This window comes from Sinocyclocheilus grahami, unplaced genomic scaffold (assembly GCF_001515645.1).
Source record: "Sinocyclocheilus grahami isolate Dianchi unplaced genomic scaffold, SAMN03320097.WGS_v1.1 scaffold451.1, whole genome shotgun sequence".
Lineage (NCBI taxonomy): Eukaryota > Metazoa > Chordata > Actinopteri > Cypriniformes > Cyprinidae > Sinocyclocheilus > Sinocyclocheilus grahami.
The window spans coordinates 338,905-362,307 of record NW_015505630.1 but is presented as its reverse complement, the minus strand read 5'-3'; the positions used below and the strand labels follow the sequence as shown (position 1 = coordinate 362,307).

Below are 23,403 nucleotides of genomic sequence, written 5' to 3'. Positions count from 1 at the left end.
CTTAAAATGTATATAAACTCTACTGTGCTGAGCTATAGTCAGACTTGGATGACTGCAGCGACGCACAGCGAGTCCTCAATAAAGAGTGACTTCTGTATGAAAGATATCCCAACGTCTGGTTTCTGCTTCGACGAGGAAAAAGTTTCCTACAGTAGCGACTACTTATAGTTGTGTTGGGCCTATTTGGGAGAAAATCAAAGGCCGTTTTTTACTCCCAGTCCGTCCCTGGCTGTACCGGTGGTAAATATAAGGCCCTCAGACAGTACAGGCAGGTTGTCCATGAGTAAAAGTGGGGATGCGCTGTCCTTGAACCATTCAACTCGGTTTTGTTTATATTTTGCTTAGCCTATAATTTTAAATGACAGATGTCATATTTATTTATTTTTCTAACAACCTAAATTTTTTTTCTCTCTCTCTGCGACATACTATGGAGGACGAAACCTATGGAGGATCTTACACTTATTCATCGGGTTAGTTTTGTAGTTATAATCATGAGAGAGTTAAATCATAAAATATTTTAAGTGGCCAATGTAAAATATTAATGCTTACATAGCTCTTAATTGCAATACTGAACTGTTATTTGCTTAATAAACATACTTTTGTCGCCTGTATTTTCTGTTCTGATAACTAATGGGAAAAAACTGTCTGTTCCTCGATTAAACCACTTCATATCAGTCATCCCACGATGACCATGGGATACTGATATTACAGTTGTCTGTAGCTGGAGACTCATTCGGGTTACAAAAAATGGTGTAAGGAAACGACACTGGCCATTTCTTTGGGTCGTTTGTAAAGTCACAGATACTGTACGGACAATACAGCTCAGTTTTTTATGTATCTTGCTCTGTTAAATGGAAAAAGTGACTTTACGTAGGCCATACTGGATTAACACCATGCATTTCCTGTCAGCTTGAAAGCGGCACCCCCAGCTATCACAAGACCCCGACCAAGTCCATGGTTGACACCCTCTCATTAGCATGTTGTGCAGAGGATAAATAAATGTGGAACTACATTCAGAAATAAATGAGTGATCAAAGGACAATAAATAGGATGAGTTTAGCATTTCCTTAAACATTTTCCATTTGTCCACCAATTTATTTAATTTATTTGCCTACTTTAATCACATGTTTAATTATTTCTATATGTATTTAAACAATAATTTGTGTATTTATACAGACATGTATTTATTTGCATGTTTATTTATGTATTTATTTATTTGTTGTTTTTGCAGGTTTCGTCCTCCATACCATACACGTTTTCCTACGAATAAAAATAAGAAATACAATTTTTGTACAACATTTTTATTTTCTACTGTTAATAGTCATTTATCTTCTGTTTTCTGGTTAAAATAGTTATATAAGTCATCTTATCCTACTAAATATTCACTAAAATATCCGCCTCTTCGTCGATGTAAGAATCAAGTGTTCAGCAGCGAGCCTTTGTTACGTGACGTCACGCCGAGTCACAGAGCGCGCGCGGAAACGGGCCATGGCTGAAAGGGTGAGAGCTCGACTATTAGCAGTTATTCAGTGCTAAGTTTAAAGAGTTATTGCTACTCAAATTCTGTACATTTTACACGGACATAATGTTTAAATAGTTATCGTCAGAAAACAACCCTGAATATCTATTATCTATAACTGCCTTATTGTGCAATAGCACGCTGGCTAATCAGTTGTCATATCGATTAATGAACAACAACAACACAGAAAATGTGAAGCACTTTAAGTGGTTTTGTTCAAGTAAATGTGCAAGATTTAACGTTACTCGCAGAGCACCAGTTTAAAATTGTATACGGTTGTGCATGTGTTTACATTGATGAACTTGTTGAAACACTTACATTCATTTTACTCCAAGTTATTAATAGCCATTAAAACATTGTATTAGTCGTTTACCGAACAGTTTCGATTTCTGTTGTGATTTATCTGCGACAAGTCAGTAAAAACAAAGTTGTAATAATTCTGCTTAAGTTGCCATTGACAGGCTAGACGGCTAACTATTATCTAAATGTATTTTACAAATATAATTTCCGTTTAAACCCATGAGATAATATTGGAAATATGTTGCCTTTTCCTTGTTTCAGGGAACAGACAGTGTCGTGGGTGTATCAGACCCTCCAAAACAACCTCCCAAACGCAGACGCATCCTCGACGCCTCCTCCATCACAACAGTACCTGTTTACTCCAACAAGGTGAGTAGAGCTTGCCTGCTTAACTTAAAAGTCCTTCATGACTGGAAAGAATATACTTGATGACCTTTGCCACTTGTTTGAAAATATGTCTGTAATCTAAATGCATTGGGATGGATGTTACAAGGTGCAAACATAGGCTAAAAAAGACGATTCAGATGTTACATTATTGTGTTTTAGGTTAACAGCTCCTTGAATCTGAAGCCAATAACCTTCAAACACACCAGTCTCACAGGTATCAGAACTTTTTGTTATATACTAACATTTTATTTTTATTTAGCAAGGATGCATTAAATCAATCAAAAGTGACCATGAAGACATTTATAGTGTAACAAAAAAGTATTTGAATAAAGTATATTCAAATAAATGCTGTTTTTTTTTTGTTTTTTTTATCAGAAATCTTGAAAAACGGTTTCCATGAAAATATTAAGCAGCACAACTGTTGTCAACATGGATTATAAGAATAAATGTTTCTTGAGTAGCAGATCAGCATATTAGAATTATTTCAGATTTTTGATATTTAGCATTTCGTAAATCTGGGATTAATCCACACCATCCTTAGTGTTGTAATTTATTGTGTCAGATGAGGAAAAGGGTGGTCCTCTGTGGTCTCCTTCCCCACCTCGCACAGAGAAACGGCCAATCAGCATTGACCTGAGTGGTTCCGAGGAGGAGCCAGAACAGACTGAAGCTCAGTAAGTACACAGACTGACTTTGCTTCACCTTGGCATATAAAAAGTGTCATTATGCACCCATTATCAATGTTGTTTGTTTTTGTGACATCTGACTCAAAACTAGCTGCTTGACATTAAAACGAATCATAGCCCTGCCAGTTAATCATCTGATGATTGATTAGCCTAACCTAAGCCATGTTCTTTCATCTAAACCATCATCTTCCTCACCTCCCTAGGGAAATCCTTCGCTCCCCCTCCCCACCCCCTCCACCATGTAATCCACCAGCGAAACGGAGCAGACGGGCAAACCAAAAAATACAGTAAGTGACGTCATCATTAGTGATGAAATACGACATTTAATGATCTCTCTCTCTCTTTTTTTTTAGATTGAACTTCTTTTCTCATGCAGTTTTTATAGTTTTAATGCTCTCATGACAATCAATATTAGCTTTTTTCAAATAGGGTATAGCAATGAATAACAATATTAGAAGTAATGAAATGAACAGCTAGTAGGGCTAGAGATAAGTGAACAGGTCTGACATTCTCTCATTCTCTCACACATCTCTGTCCTAGAGAAATCAACAGGAAATTGGATGCGATTGGCTCTCTGGTGTGTCTCTCGCCTGAGCCTCAGGAACCTGTGGTTGAATACAGAAATTCTCCATCTCCTGTGAAGGACTATGCTGATGATGATGACATTATCATAATTTCTTCTGACAGCAAAAAGAAAAGACGTCCACTAAATACTGAGGACAGAGACTGTGCACGAGAAATTTCACTGAAATTTCGCTGTCGGACAGAGTTGCACAAAATCCCAATACTGTCTGTAAGTGGAATAAACACTTTTGTTTATGACGTATTACTCGATATGTGGCATGTTTGTTTGGTAGAAATATATGAATAGAGTTACTTTTTTATTCAAACTGGAAAAAGAATGTTTTTAAATTTGACTTTCATTGTATGTATGTGCCTTTTGATTGCAGACGGCTCCTTTGAGTAAAGCTGTGGAACAGCTGGCCATCAAACTCAATGTCCGACCCAGCCAAATTCTGTTATTAAACAAAGATATTGATCTCCCTATTCACTCGTCCATCAGTGAGCTGGGTCTCGGCATAGCTGACATTATAGGTAATAGAAAGCAGTAGCAATTTTGAGCTGAGTTCATTAGCATGCATCACAGTGCACTTCTAGAGTGCACCAGTCGGGTTCCAGATGTAAAAACTCCATTCATTTTCTCCACAGGGAAATTAATTTTAATGCTAAAAGATAAACTTTTAAAGACAGACCTGTTGTGAGCTCTGACATTGTTAAATGATGGACATTCTATAAACGATTCATCAAAAATCCTGCAGCCTTCATTCAACTCTTCTTCATCTCTACTGTCTTTCCCAGATTGTGTAGTAACAGAGAATAAACAAGAAGAGAGTGACAAACGTAATGTCATTACTGTGCGACTGCAAGGCAAAGAGAAAGCATCTGTGCAGGAGTATTCCCTAAAAAAGGTGTGTACTGTACATCTTTTTGGATGTTCTTGTGTTTCTGTGAAATGAATTTAGTACTCAACTGTCATTGTTCCTTTTTTATTTAAAGAATGCTCCTCTAGGGTCCAATATTCCCTACAAAAGGTGTGTACTGTACATCTTTTTGGATGTTCTTGTGTTTCTGTGAAATTAATTTAGTACTCAACTGTCATTGTTCCTTTTTTATTTAAAGAATGCTCCTCTAGGGTCCATCCTGTCTCAGTACGTCTCTGGTTTGGCTGCCAGTGCTAGAAGGAAAGCCAGATTTCTCTTTGATGGGTCAAGGGTCACACATAATCAGACTCCAGCTGACCTAGACATGGAGGACGGTGACGTCATTGAAGTCTGGGCCTAAACGCCCACGACTTCTGATGCTATTGGGAGTTCTGTACTTTTTTTAAAACCATATTCTGGATGCAATGTAACATGTAAAATTATATGTTTTTTGTGGTTCGCAAGGATGGAGAAAAAGATTTGTAGAGGAGGTCATTCTGTTTAGACCTTCTTATCACTTAAAACAGACCACAGAATTTTTTTTAAGGTTTCATGAACAATACACATTTGACTTATATTTGAGGACATGCAAAAACAATATAAATTCAGTTTTACATTGTGTATATACACCAGATTTATTTAAGAATTGTTGATTTTTTTTCATATGAAGAATTTACTTGATTGAAAGGAATGTAATAAAATGACAAATTTATTAGATGTTGCATGTAGTACTTGTGTCAGTTTTCTAAAGGGCAACATTTACTCCCTGGAGTTAGTTTTCAAAGGCATTTTTTTATCCTAAGAGCATACTATTTTTTTATCTTATAAAACACAACATCACACCAATTTATGTCAAGTAATTCAACTTAATCAACTTAAATAAGTTCTCAATTGGAACAATTATAGCAGTTACCTACAAAAATAAATCGACACCAGTTGCTAAAGTACCTGTAAATAGGACAACATTTGCCTTTCAGGTTGTAAATACTGTGATGCCTACGTTGGCACCAAACCTGCGATAGGCCTAATGGATTATACTGAAATATTTGATGAGGATACGTTGGGTATTTTGTCACTTTCAGAGGCCCGAGGATGATTTCTGACTCCGCTGAAACCTAGATTGAATGCAGCAAAAGTTAACTTCACACTCGTGTTATCTCAGGTTATTGATCAGCTCAAACAATTCATCACTGCTTTACAATTAGTTTGTGGTAATAACAGCATTCATCAGCACGAGAAGTAGAGACTAATGAAAGGTTCAGATTCACGAGTGATTTTGTTAGCATCTTCTTTTGTCTTATTAAAGTCCTTTGCTTAATGCTAGTTAGGTGCACAAATCAGAATATCCATTTCACTCATGGTTTTAAATTAGCTATGTTTATCTTTCAAAATTGCGCAGTGAGCTGAAGGAGGCGCTCACATGACTGAGGAGCGGAAGCACTGCGTCATTCCAATATGGCGTCGTGCTGAGCTTGTAGATCAGCAACACAACGGAAAGTCTGTCGACTGCACAGTTCGCTTCGAGACCCTCCACTGCAATTCAAAAATGTCCACACAGGAGGTAAGGTAAAGATAGCACCCTGAAACGTCTTGACAACTCGGAGGGAGCCCAATAGCGTCCAGAAGAAGAACTCTGAGGACGCCTCTGACTTCGCTTGGTATTTTCCAGGTAAACAACAGTAGCGTTATAGGTGCGAGGACTGTTTATAGAGCAGTAAACAAAGTCTCGGATATATCACAAGGGAGACCGTTCATAGCGCTCTTTTCTATAGGTTTCGGGATTTGCCTGTCTCCGTAAACCGTGTTAAATGAAAGGCTGTTCTGTAGTTGTGATTGAATGTTTTGCTTTTCCAAGTGTTGAGGAAACACTGGGTGTTTTAAACAAATACTCCACCTTGAGAGCTCTCTGTGCCTTTTACATAATAACCACGTCTGTAAAAGAGAAGTACAGTTTTTGGGTTTATTTATTTATTTTGGCACCACTGTCAGTGGAATATGTTGCTTAACCAGCTACATGTCTGTACTTAGACTAGTATTGGTCAACATCAAGTATCACATGTCATCAGTCAGCAAAAACTGTTTTTTGTTGTTGTTGTTGTTTTTTTAGTTCGATTCAACTTACAATCGAAGTTAAAGGATATAGTTGATATAGTAAGTTGAGGATACTTCTGACATGTTATCCGCGTAGGCAGCAGCAGTTTTAACGTTAAGTGACATGACATCTGACGCACAGATGCCATTGGCACATGCAACTATGCTCGGTGGCACTTCCGGTTTTCAGTGGCATGTGTCAGTGGACAGTGGCATGTGTCACTAAAATCTGTGACACATGTCAATGGACTGCGTCTTGTGTCAGTTGCCGCGGTGCGTGTCGCACCTTCGGTAGTGACTGACACCTGCCGCTGGGTGTCGCTGCATAATGTAGATTGCGTGACACACGCACTTAACGGCAGAACGATATTGAATTAATTAACAGTAGGGCTGCACGATAAATCGCATGCGACATTTAACGCGCATCTTGTCAGAAATCTCCATCACGTGCGTGCTTTCACATTGAGCTGCTCGTCAGTGAACAACGGCTCTGTGTAGTTAATGCAGCTCAATGTGAAAGCCCGCAGGTGATGGAGATTTACGGCTGATTACAGAACCGGCTTTCTGACAAGATGCGCGTTAAATGTCGCATGCGATTTATCGTGCAACCCTGAAACAGTATGTTGCTGTCAAACATACCATTTATTACATCGTGGAGTTCATTTGTACAACAAATATTGAGTTCCTATATTAAGATTAAAATGTGTCTTATGCCCCTTAATGAGTATTTTTCATTGTAAGTTTATTTCCAGTAGCCAGTTCCAGTTTTGTGCAATGCATTCAAATACGTAAATACGCGTTTTTTCATTTTTGCATAGATTTGACAGTTCAGCTGTATCAGTTGTAATTATAAAATTATATAGAGACTATGCAGAGGCCACAACAACAAAAAGAAACGTTTTAATCAAATGTGCCACCACTAACTGATACTTGCCAATCAGGAATTAGCCTACATATAAATATAAACTGATGAGAAAATGCCACAAACCATTATGATGTCTACTATTCTAATGTACACCAACCATTCAGAAGTGTGCTTGACCTTGACACAGGCTTTTCACAACGCAATGTAATGTAAGTTTGTAATGTAAGCCTGCAACGTAATGTAAGTCTGTGTTATCTTAAACAAAATTTGTACTTATTAACATGTCTGCAGAAAGTCAAATGCTTTGACAAAACATTTAGGCATCTCCGCATCTCCAGCATGCTCATACTATATATATATATATATATATATATGTGTGTATGTATGTATGTGTTTCTTGTTACACGGTTACACGGTTAAACAGAATTACATTTAATTTATAGATAATTATTATATTACTATATAAAATATAAAGCCAGATGATAATCTGGCGCCGGCCAATGTTAAATTTATACTGACACCTACCGATGTGCACGCAGCGTCATACAAAAATAAAGCTAACCGGCTATCCAAATGACACTGCTGAACTGTAGGATTTTCATTGGCATGTCTCAGTGGAGAGTGGCATGTGTCACTAAAAGTGTCACTGAAACTTGTGACACATGCAGTGTTGCCAACTAATTTTCAGGGGAAGTTGCTAAAGGAAGGTCGATTTGTTGCTAAATGATGTTGTGATGACATTGCGTGATGACGTCATTACGTAATCACATGCAAAATTGTCAAATCTCAGCAAAAACATATATATTTTATATATGTTCATTTAGATTTGTTCGTAGCAGTATAAATGCATAATATAATATTAAAATATAAATAACTTTTTTAATTCATTGAATTATCGAAAACTTACACATTTTTGAACGATTGTAATTTAAGTTTTATACTTTTAAAGTAGTTTATTAGTAGTTAGTATGCTGCACTCTTAAGAAAAGTAAAAAGTAATGCACAATCTACTGTGTTAATATGAAGGAATTTTCTGGCTTTATTTTTCCACAGGTTTTTGTACCTGCATTTTTAATTACGCATTGTATTTTGTGTTTTCGTGTTACAACGGATAACGGATAATATCCTGGAAAGTTACTAGCACCTTTTCCATTTTTCTGCATATTTTTCTTACTGTGTACTAACTCATCAACAATCATAGGTACAAGCTACTAACAAAGTGTCTCATAAATGAAAAATAACAGTATTCAATTATTATTATTATTACTATTAAATTAAACAATTGCAAATAGCAGCTAACTTAATTCCTGTAACGTGTGTACTGCTAGGCATCTTTGGTTTCCTCTTTTTGTGTAATTTAAATGGTAAATTGTGCCTTTTTATCGTTTGAGTCACTTATCAAAAGTTGCTAAAAGCTGCCAAATAAATTTAAAAAAAAAAGTTAAATTTGTTGCTAGGTGCTTTTGGAAGAAAAAGTTGCTAGGGTAGTCTGAAAAGTTGCTAAATTTAGCAACAAAATTGCTAAGTTGGCAACACTGGTCACATGCCACTCTCCACTGACACATGCCACTGAAAACCGAGTAGCCAGTTCCAGTTTTGTGCAATGCATTCAAATACGTAAATACGCGTTTTTTCATTTTTGCATAGATTTGACAGTTCAGCTGTATCAGTTGTAATTATAAAATTATATAGAGACTATGCAGAGGCCACAACAACAAAAAGAAACGTTTTAATCAAATGTGCCACCACTAACTGATACTTGCCAATCAGGAATTAGCCTACATATAAATATAAACTGATGAGAAAATGCCACAAACCATTATGATGTCTACTATTCTAACGTGCTTTATGAAACTTACACCAACCATTCAGAAGTGTGCTTGACCTTGACACAGGCTTTTCACAACCCAATGTAATGTAAGTCTGTACTGTAAGTCTGCCACATAATGTAAGTCTATGCTATATTAAACAAAGTTTGTACTTATTAACGTGTCTGCAGAAAGTCAAATGCTTTGACAAAACATTCAGGCATCTCCAGAAGAAATGCATGCTCATACTATATATATATATATATATATATATGTGTGTATGTATGTATGTGTTTCTTGTTACACGGTTACAATTATAAACAGAATTACATTTAATTTATAGATAATTATTATATTACTATATAAAATATAAAGCCAGATGATAATCTGGCGCCGGCCAATGTTAAATTTATACTGACACCTACCGATGTGCACGCAGCGTCATACAAAAATAAAGGATTACAGTAACAGATGCAAGTGTTAATGCGGTATTCGTAGTGATCATGATAATTTTTTTCCCGTGTGTATACTAGAATGGGTAGTCTGCGTGATTACCCACATACAATAGCACTGGTAGGCTATTGCACAACTTTCAGTGTCATCTGCCACTCAAATACAAATGTGCCACACACTGACGTTTTTGAAAAACAAATAATAAACTTGTAAATACGTTTAATGGACATTTATTTAAAAATCACTAAATTCAGCTTTTTATTTAGGATTTTTGTGTTACAATTACAGCTGCTCAACTCATCTGCCAGTCACAACTGGAGGCAACATACTGCGACATGATCGTGATTCGTGACAATGTCAGTGACACAAGACACAGTCCATCGGCACATGTCACAAGTTTTACTGACACATACCACTTGAAAACCGGCTGTCCAAATGACACAGCTGAACTGTCCGATTTTCATTGGCATGTGTCAGTGGAGAGTGGCATGTGTCACTAAAACTTGTGACGCATGCAACTGAAAACCGGAAGTGCCACCGGAAGTGTCACTGTGCATAGCGGCATGTGCCAATGGCATCTGTGCATCAGATGTCATTTGCATTCATATATTATTTATTAAAAAATGTGCACACATGCACAGATTTCTGAGCTCATAGTATAATTTCTATTTCAATATTTTTTTCTTCACTGTATTCACATGATATTGTGGCAAGATTAATTCACATCACAAGCATGTGCCTACTTCCCTCTCCATGTGTTCTTTGTGCGTTATAAATGTGTATGGAAAAGCTTTTTCATTTTAAAAATGCAAATTAGAAGCATTTTGACAGATTTCAGAAGACTTTTGAACCCCACTGTACATCCTCGTGTGAGGATGAGATTAGAATGTGATCAATAGTCTGTGTAATCAGTGATAGACTTTGGTCTTTTCTTTTTATGCCGTATGGCCCGAAACTCTTTGCCAGTCTGTCTTTTTAAATGTAATTTATGCATTTAGCAGACGCTTTTATCCAAAGCGACTTACAGTGCATTCAGGCTATACATTTTTTTTTTTACCAGTATGTAGTTTCCCAGTTTTGCTTCCCATAATGATTTTGATTGTGGTAGAGGTAGACCAAACCATCCATGTTCTTGAGAATTTTTTTTATCTGTATACGTGCAATATTCCATTCCCAAAGCACCGAGAAAAAAAAAAATGCATGTATTAACTGATAAAATGCAATGTAATCTGCTTTGGTCAAAAGCATCTGCCAAATGGAAAAATTTTGGAAAACTGTTGATTTGAACTATACACTGGCTTTTTCTGTTCTTCATCAACTTTAATCTTTTTCTGCAGCAGTGATGTCACGGACAGATGTTTCTGCTGACACAACACCCTTCTTCTCAGATGATAATGAGGGGGAGGGGCCTACTGACAATGGGGTGGTTTCACCTCAGCCCGAGGAGGAGGAGTCTGCCAGCGGAGTGTCTGATAGAAGAGCTAAAGTGACTGTGATTGTACTCTGCTACATCAATCTACTGAACTATATGGACCGATTCACTGTGGCAGGTAACCAGCGCTATTAGATTTCAGCGCATCAGTGCTGCTATACAATGCTGGGTCCCTTTTAATCCAGATCAAATGCACAAAACAAAGACACACAGCATGATGATAATGTGATTTACTTTTTTCTTTTTGAATCAGAAGCCTTTTAAATCCCATCATGAATTCTAACAATACAATAATTGATTTAGTTTCATGTATTGTTGTCTGATGGCGTTTTAATTTTATCAAAAAATTAAATAAGCTTAATTTTTTATTTTCATTTGAATTTTAGTTTTAGTAGTTTTCTTTGTCATTTTATTACTTAAACTTCACATTTCAGTTAATTGCCATTGTGACATTTCTAATTTTTAAGATTAAGTTCATCTACCATTTGTATTTTATTTCAGCTTTATTTTTATTTAGCTTTATTTAAATTAGGGGAAATTATTTTTAATAGTTTTAGCTTACAGTAGTCTGTCTGAGGTTACTAAACATACTTTTGCTATCAGAAGTAGAGACCTTGTTGAAAGCAAAGATATTTGTTGTTCCAAATGACTGTTAATTTATAAATATCTGTAGAAAGACTTCATTGTTGTTTTATTCTAATAATATAATAATAATAATTCATTACATTTATATAGTTTTTTTTAGGCACTCAAAGTGCTTTACATTGTCAGGGGGTATCTCCTCATCCACCACCAGTGTGCAGCATCCACCTGGATGATGCGACGGCAGCCATAGTGCGCCAGAACGCCCACCACACACCAGCTTACTGGTGGAGAGGAGACAGAGTGATGAAGCCAATCAGTAGATATGGGGATTGTTAGGAGGCCATGATGATCAGAGGCCAGTGGGCAAATTTGGCCAGGATGCCGAGGTCACACCTCTACTCTTTTCGAAAGACATCCTGGGATTTTTAATGACCACAGAGAGTCAGGACCTCGGTTTAACGTCTCATCCGAAGGACTGTGCTTGTTGACAGTATAGTGTCCCGTCACTACACTTGGGCGTTAGGACCCACACAGACCACAGGGTGAGCACCCCCTGCTGGCCTCACTAACAACTCTTCCAGCAGCAACCTAGTTTTCCCAGGAGGTCTCCCATCCAGGTACTGACCAGGCTCAGCCCTGCTTAGCTTCAGTGGGCAACCAGTCTTGGGCTACAGGGTGATATGGCTGCAAAACATATAATGTGCAATAGTATTTTAATTGGTCGGTAATAAACTGTGATAACAGTAGACTTCCTGTCTTACAGGTGTACTTCCAGACATTGAGCAGTTCTTCAGCATTAGTGATGGAAAATCAGGGCTACTTCAGACAGGTGAGTGGATTCATACCATCTGGGATCCATTTTATTATCATTATAATAATTATTATTTATTAACTTTTCAATCACTTTGATTCTTTATACCTTTTTAGTCTTCATTTGCAGTTACATGTTCTTGGCTCCTCTGTTTGGATACCTGGGCGACAGGTGTAACAGGAAGTCCATCATGTGTGTGGGAATTTTTTTCTGGTCCCTAGTGACATTAGCCAGCTCCTTCATTGGCAAAGAAGTAAGTCCTACATTAAACCTTTCAGACTTTGCAAATGCATACGGGTTAATTTTATCCAGATACTTTCTTTTATGTTTCAAAGCAATAGCTTTCAGTCTCTGATACGATGTCTTCTATACTGAACTGTGTATTTTAAAGTGTAATTTGGAGAGTAAACTAATAGGATAAATCTTCTCTCAGCATTTCTGGGCGTTGTTGTTGACGCGAGGGCTGGTGGGTGTTGGCGAGGCCAGTTACTCCACCATTGCTCCCACCATCATCGCTGACCTGTTCATCAAGGAGACGAGGACCAACATGCTGTCCATTTTCTACTTTGCAATCCCAGTGGGCAGGTGGGACAATGCACAAACATACACTCAGTGGAAATACTGGTGTTTAGGATATTCACACTTTAGCTCTATGCACATTTACAGAATGATTACATTCTCACACTCTGCCACATGCAGTTACATTTTACATTTTTTTTCTCCACACCTAACAAAGCTGCATTTACAGGTGCATCTCAATAAATTAGAATGTCGTGGAAAAGTTCATTTATTTCAGTAATTCTACTCAAATTGTGAAACTCGTGTATTAAATAAATTCAATGCACACAGACTGAAGTAGTTTAAGTCTTTGGTTCTTTTAATTGTGATGATTTTGGCTCACATTTAACAAAAACCCACCAATTAGAATACTTCATAAAACCAAAAAAAAAAGCATTTTTAGTGAATTGTTGGCCTTCTGGAAAGTATGTTCATTTACTGTACATGTACTCAATACTTGGTTGGGGCTCCTTTTGCTTTAATTACTGCCTCAATTCGGCGTGGGATGGAGGTGATCAGTTTGTGGCACTGCTGAGGTGGTATGGAAGCCCAGGTTTCTTTGACAGTGACCTTCAGCTCATCTGCATTTTTTTGGTCTCTGGTTGCTCATTTTCCTCTTGACAATACCCCATAGATTCTCTATGGGGTTCAGGTCTGGTGAGTTTGCTGGCCAGTCAAACACACCAACACCATGGTCATTTAACCAACTTTTGGTGCTTTTGGCAGTGTGGGCAGGTGCCAAATCCTGCTGGAAAATTAAATCAGCATCTTCAAAAAGCGGGTCAGCAGAAGGAAGCATGAAGTGCTCCAAAATTTCTTGGTAAACGGGTGCAGTGACGTTGGTTTTCAAAAAACACAATGGACCAACACCAGCAGATGACATTGCACCCCAAATCATCACAGACTGTGGAAACGTAACACTGGACTTCAAGCAACTTGGGCTATGAGCTTCTCCACCCTTCCTCCAGACTCTAGGACCTTGGTTTCCAAATGAAAAGCATAACTTGCTCTCATCTGAAAAGAGGACTTTGGCCCAGGTAAGACGCCTCTGATGTTGTCTGTGGTTCAGGAGTGGCTTAACAAGAGGTATACGTAGCTGTAGCCAAATTCCTTGACACGTCTGTGTGTGGTGGCACTTGATGCCTTGACCCCAGCCTCAGTCCATTCCTTGAAGTTCAATCAAAATCTTGAATCGATTTTGCTTGACAATCCTCATAAGGCTGCGGTTCTCTCGGTTGGTTGTACATCTTTTTCTTACACATGTTTTCCTTCAACTCAACTTTCTGTTAACATGCTTGGATACAGCACTCTGTGAACAGCCAGCTTCTTTGGCAGTGAATGTTTGTGGCTTACCCTCCTTGTGAAGGGTGTCAATGATTGTCTTCTGGACAACTGTCAGATCAGCAGTCTTCCCCACGATTGTGGAGCCCAGTGAACCAAACTGAGAGACCATTTTGAAGGCTCAGGAAACCTTTGCAGGTGTTTTGAGTTGATTAGCTGATTGGCATGTCACCATATTCTAATTTGTTGAGAGAGTGAATTGGTGGGTTTTTGTTAAATGTGAGCCAAAATCATCACAATTAAAAGAACCAAAGACTTAAACTACTTTAGTCTGTGTGCATTGAATTTATTTATTAACTTTTCCACGACATTCTAATTTATTGAGATCCATCTGTATATGTTTTCAGGCTGCTACAGTTGAGCACTTCCGAGAAAGAACTAGCCACCGGATATTTAACATTTTATGAGAATAATATGAGATTATTTGGCCAGACACTGTTAATGCATAGAGCACATTTAAATTTTTTATTTTTCTCATGTAAATTAAAACGTTTGTTTTGAACATTAGTTTGTGCCCCCAAAACATGATTTTTAAAGTGCTCACTGAATTAAATGGTCAGCATAAGCTACAATGTGGACCAGGCCTGATCCCGATTTTCATTCAAATCTACTGGCCTTTCTTTCCTCAGTGGTCTGGGTTATATCGTGGGCTCAAAGGTGAATGATGTGGCAGGGGATTGGCACTGGGCTCTTCGGGTACGTCTGCAGCACCAAACCTCACACTGTTTATCTGTCTCTGGGTGGATTGCATGACACCTGCTTATTGCTTTAACCACAAAATCACACTTGGAGATTAAATATAATGATAACAATTCTCTGTAATTTTCTCACACTTATTGTCACTTTCATTTTCTCTCTGCCTTTTTTGTTTGCTCTTTTTCGTTTGTTTTTCTTTTGTAGGTGACCCCTGGTCTGGGGCTGCTGGCCGTGTTCCTCTTGTTTTTTGTAGTTCAGGAACCGAAGCGGGGTGCGATCGAAGCTCGTCCAGAGCACACACTGCACAGAACCAGCTGGATGATGGACATAAAAGCACTCTGCAGGAAGTGAGTCACTGAGAGCTCATTTTGCCTTTAAAGCATCATTTAGAAGTCAGCCTTTGCCTTAGATTTTGTGCAAGGAAATTTTCTATATCTGATAATGCTGCTTGATTGGCCTAAGGGTTTTTTCCCTCAGTTATCAGGTAATTATTGGTGACCTCACTGCAGCCTCTATCTGAGATTATCAAGGAAATGATCAAATATCTAATCGCTCGCAATGACAAGTGATTTTTTAAATAAATTTTTTAGATATAAGGGTAATGACCATTGCTCTTTGTGACTGCTGGTGTAAAAAATATATATTTTCAGTAGTGTTTCAGCAAGTTTTTGCCCATGCATTGGAAGTCAGTAGGGTCAAAAACAACATTGGATGCCACTGATGCATTTTCCAAAATATTTCCGTTTCTCAGATGAAAGTCATATAGAAGTCATATAAAGTGTGTGTGTATATATATATATATATATATATATATATATATATATTATAGTACTACTCGGAAGTTTGGTATCATTAAAATGTTTTTCAAATTTATGAAAAAATGCTCATGCTCACATATTACAATTTTGAATGCCATTTTTCTATATTATTATATTTAAAAATATAATTTATTCCTGTGATGCAAAGCTTAATTTTCAGCAGCCATTTCTCCAGTCGTCATTGTCACATGGTCTTTCAGAAATCTACTCAATTATTATCAATTATTGGTGCTCAATTATTAATAATCATTATCATTATCAATGTTAAAAAATGTTTCCTTAAAAATATTAAGCAGCAAAACTGTTTTCAACATTGATAATAAGAAGAAATGTTTTTTGAGCAGCAAATCAGCATATTAGAATGATTTCTGAAGAATCCTGTGACACTGAAGACTAACGTAGAGTATTGACTGCTGAAAATTAAACATTGCCATCACAGGAATAAATTAGATTTTAAAATGTATTCAAATAGATAAGTTTTTATTTTATTTTAATATTTCACAATATTACTGTTTTTATTATATATTTGATAAAAAAACAGCCTTGATGATCACAAGACTTCTATCAAAACAATCAAAAATATCTGAATTATTCCACACTTTTGACCAGTAGTGTAAGTGTAATATAGCAAGAAGTCGAAAAAGTGTATGATTCTTGAGCTATTTGTTGTGTAATTATTTGCAATAGCTGAATGTTTCTTTTCTGAACTAAATGTCTCTCTCTATTTCCCTCTTCATTTCTGTTTCAGTCCAAGTTTTATTCTGTCCACGTTTGGCTTCACGACTGTGGCCTTTGTGACGGGATCACTAGCCCTGTGGGCCCCTGCCTTTTTATTCAGAGCGGGTGTCTTCACTGGAGAGAAGCAGCCGTGTTTAAAAGTCCCCTGTGACAACTCTGACAGGTATCAGCCCCTCATACACACCACCTCACTCTCAATACACACCATGACTTTGGCACACACTTTTGTTTTTTTTAAATGTCTTTTAATATTATGGTACCTAGGGATGTAACGATTACCGATTTGACGATAAATCATGATTAAATTCCCCACGGTTAGTATTACCGTTTCATCTTTTAATTATCATTAAACCTTGCGATAAATAAATACTGTCCAGCATAAAGCACAATTTAACAGTAACAGTCTCACGTGCGCACAGCGTGCAGAGTAGTTTAGTTCTGAGTGAAAACAGGGCGGAAAAGCTTGGTGCTTTTAAATGAGTGCTAAGGGAATTATACAAATGAATATATGAATGTACCTCTTAAGAGGTTCTAACTGTCTTCAGAAACGATTCGATGGCATTTTGTTTTCATCATCGCTCCATGTAATACCTAAAGGAAGTGTTCTTAATCGCAATACTGCTTTGTCCACGGAGGTTACGGGAAACCGCTCTCATTCAGATTTTCCATAAGCGCCACCTGCTGTCAGCGAGTGGATTTACCGTGATAATTTTGGTCACTATAATCGTGATAAGAAATGTTCATACCGTTACATCCCTAATACCATTATGATGTTATGAGCAGTGCATTTGTGCATGCTGTATTGTAAATATTCTTCTGTTAAGAACATGCACTAATAATGTTCTTCTAATCTCTTCCACACTGCAGTGTGATTTTTGGCATCATCACAGTTGTGACAGGCATCCTGGGAGTAGCGAGTGGAGTGCAGGTGAGCAAGAAGCTGAGGACCAGAACCCCTCGAGCTGATCCATTAGTCTGTGCTGCAGGACTCCTCCTCGCTGCTCCCTTTCTCTATCTGTCCATCATGTTTGCTCAGGCAAGCACTGTGGCCACATATGTAAGTCACTCACTTGACTTCTCCTTTGAACCTGTTTTATCCAAAAACGTTTTTTTTTTTTTTCATTTCAATGTTATATTGACTATAGTGTTGAATGTAGAGCAGTTTTATGCTGGTTAACTATTTTGTGTTCCCATCAGGTCTTTATCTTCCTAGGTGAGACATTCCTGTCTATGAATTGGGCTGTTGTTGCTGATATGCTACTGGTGAGTTTCCCTTCCTCCCATTTTATCCACTACCAATTAAAAAGAACAATGAAAAGAATAGATTTTATTATTCACTCATCCTCATGTTTTTACCAACTTGTATGCTGTTTTTTTTCCCCCATAAAACACAAAAATAGAATTGTTTAAAGAATGTTACACAGTTATTGCCATTCAAGGACATAAAAGTAGTATAATAAAATAAAAAGCACCATAAAAGTAGTTAATATGACTGGCACACTATTATCAAAGTCTTTTAATGCAGTGGTTGTCAATCAAACTTCCAAGGGGGCCACAGAATGGCTTAAAATTATTTAATTTTATTTAAAAAAATATAATTAAAACAAATAAGAAAATAAAAAAATAATCTAAAATGGATAAATCAGTAAAAAAAAATGTTCAATCACAAAATGAATCGTGTTTAATGAATTTAATTTCAACACTTTGTGTGTTGTTAAAAAAGCTTGGTCGGTGCCGATAGCCTTGTGGTTTGTGCGTCGACATACAGTATAGCTGTGCTCACCCGAGTTCGATTCCTGTCTCGAGGTCCTTTGCCGATCCCACTCCCTTCTCTCCACCCAGTGTTTTCCTGTCATCTCTCTACCGTCCTGTCCCAATAAAGGCATAAAAAGCCCATCAATATAATTAAACAAAATAAAATAATTAAAAAGTTTGAAAACGAGCAGTGTTGTTGTAATTACAACCTAAATATCAGAGGAAATATCTTGGCTGATATTGTCTTTGAATATTGTGTTGGACAGTGGGAGCCACACAGGTCAAAAAGGTTGAGAAAATGCTTTAAAGGAGACATATTATGCCCCTTTTTACAATATGTAATAAAAGTCTCTGGTGTCCCCAGAATGTGTCTCTGAAGTTTCAGCTCAAAATAGTCCACAGATCATTTATTATAACATTTTGAAAATGCCTATTTTAAGTGGAAGCAGAAACGCGCTGTTTTTTGGGCCTGTTTCTTTAAATGCAAATGAGCTGCTGCTCCCCGCCCCCTTTTCCAGAATAGAGCTGCGCCATTACAGCTCGGACCTGCTAAAAACATCTGTTTTGGTTATGATTATCATGTTTATCGAGCTGAAATCATGCGTTTTAAACCATATGAGTTTAAACTTCTGATATACGGTTTTCTGAGTGCGCACATCCGAAGCACACGGACAGAAAGCGGCTGTCACCACATGCGAGTACTAAACTAAGTTCTCATTCGCACACAAGTTTACATAAAAAAAAACACACAAGTTACAAAAACAGTCGGTTATGTCTGTGAAGGTAAACTGCTGGGAAATAAATAACATGTTTATTTTAGATCTGTGTGGCAGCAGCAATATACAGTAAATAACTCAATAAATCCACTTCTCTCTTGTCTCCTCTGAGGCTGGGACTCTAAACCGTGTTCTGTGCTCGTCTGTGAAGCCAAAGACAGAACAGTTAGCATGTTTTGCTCAAACTTTCACCATGGCATTAGAACTGGTACACCGTTGTCGCTTGCAAAATCAAAATGACGGCACTGTGGGTGTAAACTTACAGATTAAGGGTCGGTAATATTATAATAAGATCCCTTTGCCACGTCACCAAGGGAGCGAAATCAGACGCGCTCGTTTTCTCAGATGCTTGCAGAAAAAGGCTTACCAAAACAAAGTTACTGGGTTAATCTTTTTCACATTTCCTTGATTGATATATGCACCAGGGACCTGATTATAGCACTTAAAACCGGGAAAAGTCAGATTTTCATGATATGTCACCTTTAAAAATGTCTTTTGTGTTCCAATGAAATATCAACAGCACATGTTTGGAACAACATGAGGTCTCTTGCTTCATGTTCTCATTTCTCTCTTCTCTCAGTATGTTGTGATCCCCACACGGCGCTCCACAGCGGAAGCTTTTCAGATTGTGCTCTCACACTTGCTGGGCGACGCTATTAGCCCTTACCTCATAGGAGTGGTACGTCAGTCTCACAATTGCACAGAAAAAGTCTTTCAGAGTTCTTTTTAAAGTGTTTTCCCCCCTCTTAAGGTGTCAGACTCGATAAAGAAGTCGGATTCATACATGTGGGAGTTTCGTTCACTTCAGATGTCACTCCTGCTGTGTTCCTTCGTGGCCGTGGGGGGTGGAGCTTTCTTCCTGGCAACGGCCCTCTTCATCGAACAAGACCGACATCTGGCAGAGAACTACGTGCCCTCTGGTGAGTGAAATCACTGATGGCATCACAGTCTTGTCTTAGATTAGAGGCCAATTTCAGGACAATCTTGGAAGTCCTATTTGTGTTTGATTGTTTATTTTAGTATTTATATTTAGTGTATATATATATAAGTTTTTGTCACTTTTGCACTTGTCAAGGACAACATTTCTAAAACTTAAGGTTTTTAAAGTTTATCATGTAATTTATATTTTATTTCAGATTTATTTCAATTAATATATTTTTTTATATATATATAGTTTGTTATATTCAGTGTATTTTACAATGGATTGGTTTTAATGGCCACTAATAATCCTGCTTTTAAGAATGAATTTTAAAATAAATATTGCTGGTTGAATACAACCTCAATGTCTATGAATGGCATTTTGTGTTTTTCAACGAATCTGTAAATATTCCTTTCAGTCTCTTCATTGAACAAAATGCTGGCTAATTGTTATAAGTAATCATTTCCATTTGTGGGTTTTGGCTCTTTATATGTAATTCTCAGTCACCTAATTTTTTAGGGTCATTATAGATGCTTTGGAAATATAACATACTGATGTGTCTTTTTATTTTTCAGATGACCTATTTGTGTTTGATTGTTTATTTTAGTATTTATATTTAGTATATATATATATATAAGTTTTTGTCACTTTTGCACTTGTCAAGGACAACATTTCTAAAACTTAAGGTTTTTAAAGTTTATCATGTAATTTATATTTTATTTCAGATTTATTTCAATAATTTTTTTATATATATATAGTTTGTTATATTCAGTGTATTTTACAATGGATTGGTTTTAATGGCCACTAATAATCCTGCTTTTAAGAATGAATTTTAAAATAAATATTGCTGGTTGAATACAACCTCAATGTCTATGAATGGCATTTTGTGTTTTTCAACGAATCTGTAAATATTCCTTTCAGTCTCTTCATTGAACAAAATGCTGGCTAATTGTTATAAGTAATCATTTCCATTTGTGGGTTTTGGCTCTTTATATGTAATTCTCAGTCACCTAATTTTTTAGGGTCATTATAGATGCTTTGGAAATATAACATACTGATGTGTCTTTTTATTTTTCAGATGACGCACCAATTATTGTTCCAAAGAGAGGGAGGTCCACTAAAGTACCAGTGTCAAGTGTTTTAATTTGAGATGATGCAAGGATTTGGATGATTCTCAACACAGGGAACAGCACTCTGATTGGCGTAGGCAGATAGAGCCAGTGCCGTCAGCAGCCAATCCTGGACCAGTAATCACTGATTGGACTATCTCCACAATAAGGAGTTTTATAGTAATTTATTATGCTTATGTTTTTGTTTATATCCTTAACACCCCTATTGATTTGGGACATTTTGGACTAAATAATATCAGTAACATCTTACCTGGTAGTCCTGTGTGCTTAGACCATTCTGCTTTCCCCCGGATGAGTCCTCTGGGAGGTGAACACGTGGGAACACATGGGGGGGAAAAAATGGAAAGCGGTTATATGGTGGGAACATTTAATTCCCTTTAATTGAAACTCATCAAGATGTGTTTTAGAATTCATGTAAATTATATTTGAGATGTTTTTATTGGAGGGGATCTCAATTGGTTTTTCAGATTGCTATCTATAGGGTCTTAAGTCAGTTAACTAAAACCGAGTTACTCTCAAAATTCTGTTGCATTTGTTTTCATCAAAGCTGGACTATGACTAAGAACTAGCAGAGTCAGACTGAGCTTGAGCAGCACTGAAGCCTGTATATATGTGATCTGCCTTTTACAAACTAAAGTCTTTCCTCCTGTTTTAATGTCTTCTATACGAACAGTTGAGCTTTTAGGGTCTTTTAGGAAACGCACCGAAAACAAACACTAATGCTACTGTAGCATGATTCAGATTTATAACTTGATTATTTTTTTAAAATAACATTGTTACATATACTTGTTGCAAGGGTCTGGTTTGTGGCTTGTTTTAATTTGCCCTTTAAACATTTTTGTTTGTTTGTTTGTTTAATTTAAGCAGTTTCTTGTGCATTCCCTCTGCTGTGGATGTTTTCCACACTATTCTTTTGGGATAATTTGTGAACTTTGCTTACTAATCTTGTTTTGTAAACTTTTAAAAAAAATATTAAATGAGAAATGTAATCTAAGTTGTCTTTTTGATCGGTTTTCTTGTGTTAAACTTGTTTTAAATTGGTTACCTTATTTCTCCTTACAGCACATTGAAATAAGGGCGAGTATTTTTTATTTCTGCTTTATATCTCACTTGCTCTCTCTCTTGCAAGTTTGCATTCTCTCTCTCTTTGCAGTGGCAAGAACGATGATCAAGGTTTTTCAGTTGCTGTGGTTTCCTGTTTGTAGGTGGGATATAGAGATGCAAGCCAAAAAAAAATATTAAATGAGAAATGTAATCTAAGTTGTCTTTTTGATCGGTTTTCTTGTGTTAAACTTGTTTTAAATTGGTTACCTTATTTCTCCTTACAGCACATTGAAATAAGGGCGAGTATTTTTATTTCTGCTTTATATCTCACTTGCTCTCTCTCTTGCAAGTTTGCATTCTCTCTCTCTTTGCAGTGGCAAGAACGATGATCAAGGTTTTTCAGTTGCTGTGGTTTCCTGTTTGTAGGTGGGATATAGAGATGCAAGCCTGTTTGGTAAATTTGCTGTGAAAATTAGTCTCGTGAATGAATTATGACTACTGAAGCGCCTGAATCGAAACATGCGTTGTCTTTGCAGTGGAACATTCGGTGGATGATGTTGTGCTTGTGAGAATACAATGTACCAATATGTCATTCCTGTCATTTGTTTGTATAAGTTACAAGAACACCACAAAATGCCACAAGAGTGGGAGGCAAGTTTGAGAAATTCCCTGAGAGACTCCCTGTCCGCCATAACGAAGCGACTAGTTAATGCTTACAGTTTGAATCAATGTTTTTAACATATATTTTTTAAACTCCCTCTCATTAATCTCTTGTAAAGCTGCAGGGAAACACCTGTGTTCTGTGATACTTTATTTACGAACATTATAAAGCATGAATTACAACTCAATTGTTGATTGTTGGGTTTTTTTGAATGACCAATTATTATTTGACATTAAATCTTGCAATGGGACGCCACAAAAATTGTTCTAATGTTGTCAATTGCTCACCCTAGTAACTCAATGTCAAGATAACATAATGCTTTTCTTACTCCATAAGGTTTAATGACTTTATCTTCTGAGTCTAACATCTGACAAATGATGAAAAAGAAAAAAATGCTATCAAATCTGCATGGCGGCAGAAAACCAAGCAAGAAAGCAAACCTTCAGATATAAGAGATGAGACGAGGAGGGAGGTGAAATGAGCAAGAGAGCAGCCAGTTACAAAGATGAAGAGAGGGGGAAAAAGATGCTGACTGGTGCAAGTGATAGA

General features: G+C 37.0%; 2 protein-coding genes across 3 annotated transcripts; both read left to right on the top strand.

Moving 5' to 3' along the window:
* The first annotated feature begins 1,327 nt into the window (after window positions 1-1,327).
* nfatc2ip (nuclear factor of activated T cells 2 interacting protein) lies at window positions 1,328-5,085 on the top strand. The gene is made up of 9 exons (XM_016234343.1): window positions 1,328-1,500; window positions 2,081-2,188; window positions 2,366-2,420; window positions 2,769-2,880; window positions 3,096-3,179; window positions 3,433-3,685; window positions 3,843-3,987; window positions 4,252-4,361; window positions 4,573-5,085. The coding sequence occupies exons 1-9, from the start codon at window positions 1,489-1,491 to the stop codon at window positions 4,732-4,734; spliced, it is 1,041 nt and encodes a 346-aa protein (XP_016089829.1). The 5' UTR covers window positions 1,328-1,488; the 3' UTR covers window positions 4,735-5,085.
* A 696-nt stretch (window positions 5,086-5,781) lies between these two features.
* Window positions 5,782-22,926, top strand: LOC107552478 (protein spinster homolog 1-like). Of its 2 annotated transcripts, none has more exons than XM_016234374.1 (14): window positions 5,782-6,042; window positions 10,931-11,140; window positions 12,371-12,436; window positions 12,535-12,671; window positions 12,852-13,003; window positions 14,947-15,013; window positions 15,218-15,360; window positions 16,580-16,732; window positions 17,437-17,626; window positions 17,767-17,832; window positions 19,681-19,779; window positions 19,852-20,020; window positions 21,098-22,354; window positions 22,620-22,926. In XM_016234374.1, exons 2-13 carry the CDS (start codon window positions 10,933-10,935, stop codon window positions 21,166-21,168), a joined length of 1,521 nt encoding a protein of 506 aa, XP_016089860.1. In that variant the 5' UTR covers window positions 5,782-6,042; window positions 10,931-10,932; the 3' UTR covers window positions 21,169-22,354; window positions 22,620-22,926. The 2 variants fall into 2 exon arrangements, with proteins under 2 accessions (XP_016089860.1, XP_016089859.1); XM_016234373.1 differs by having other exon boundaries at window positions 10,928-11,140.
* Window positions 22,927-23,403: the final 477 nt, after the last annotated feature.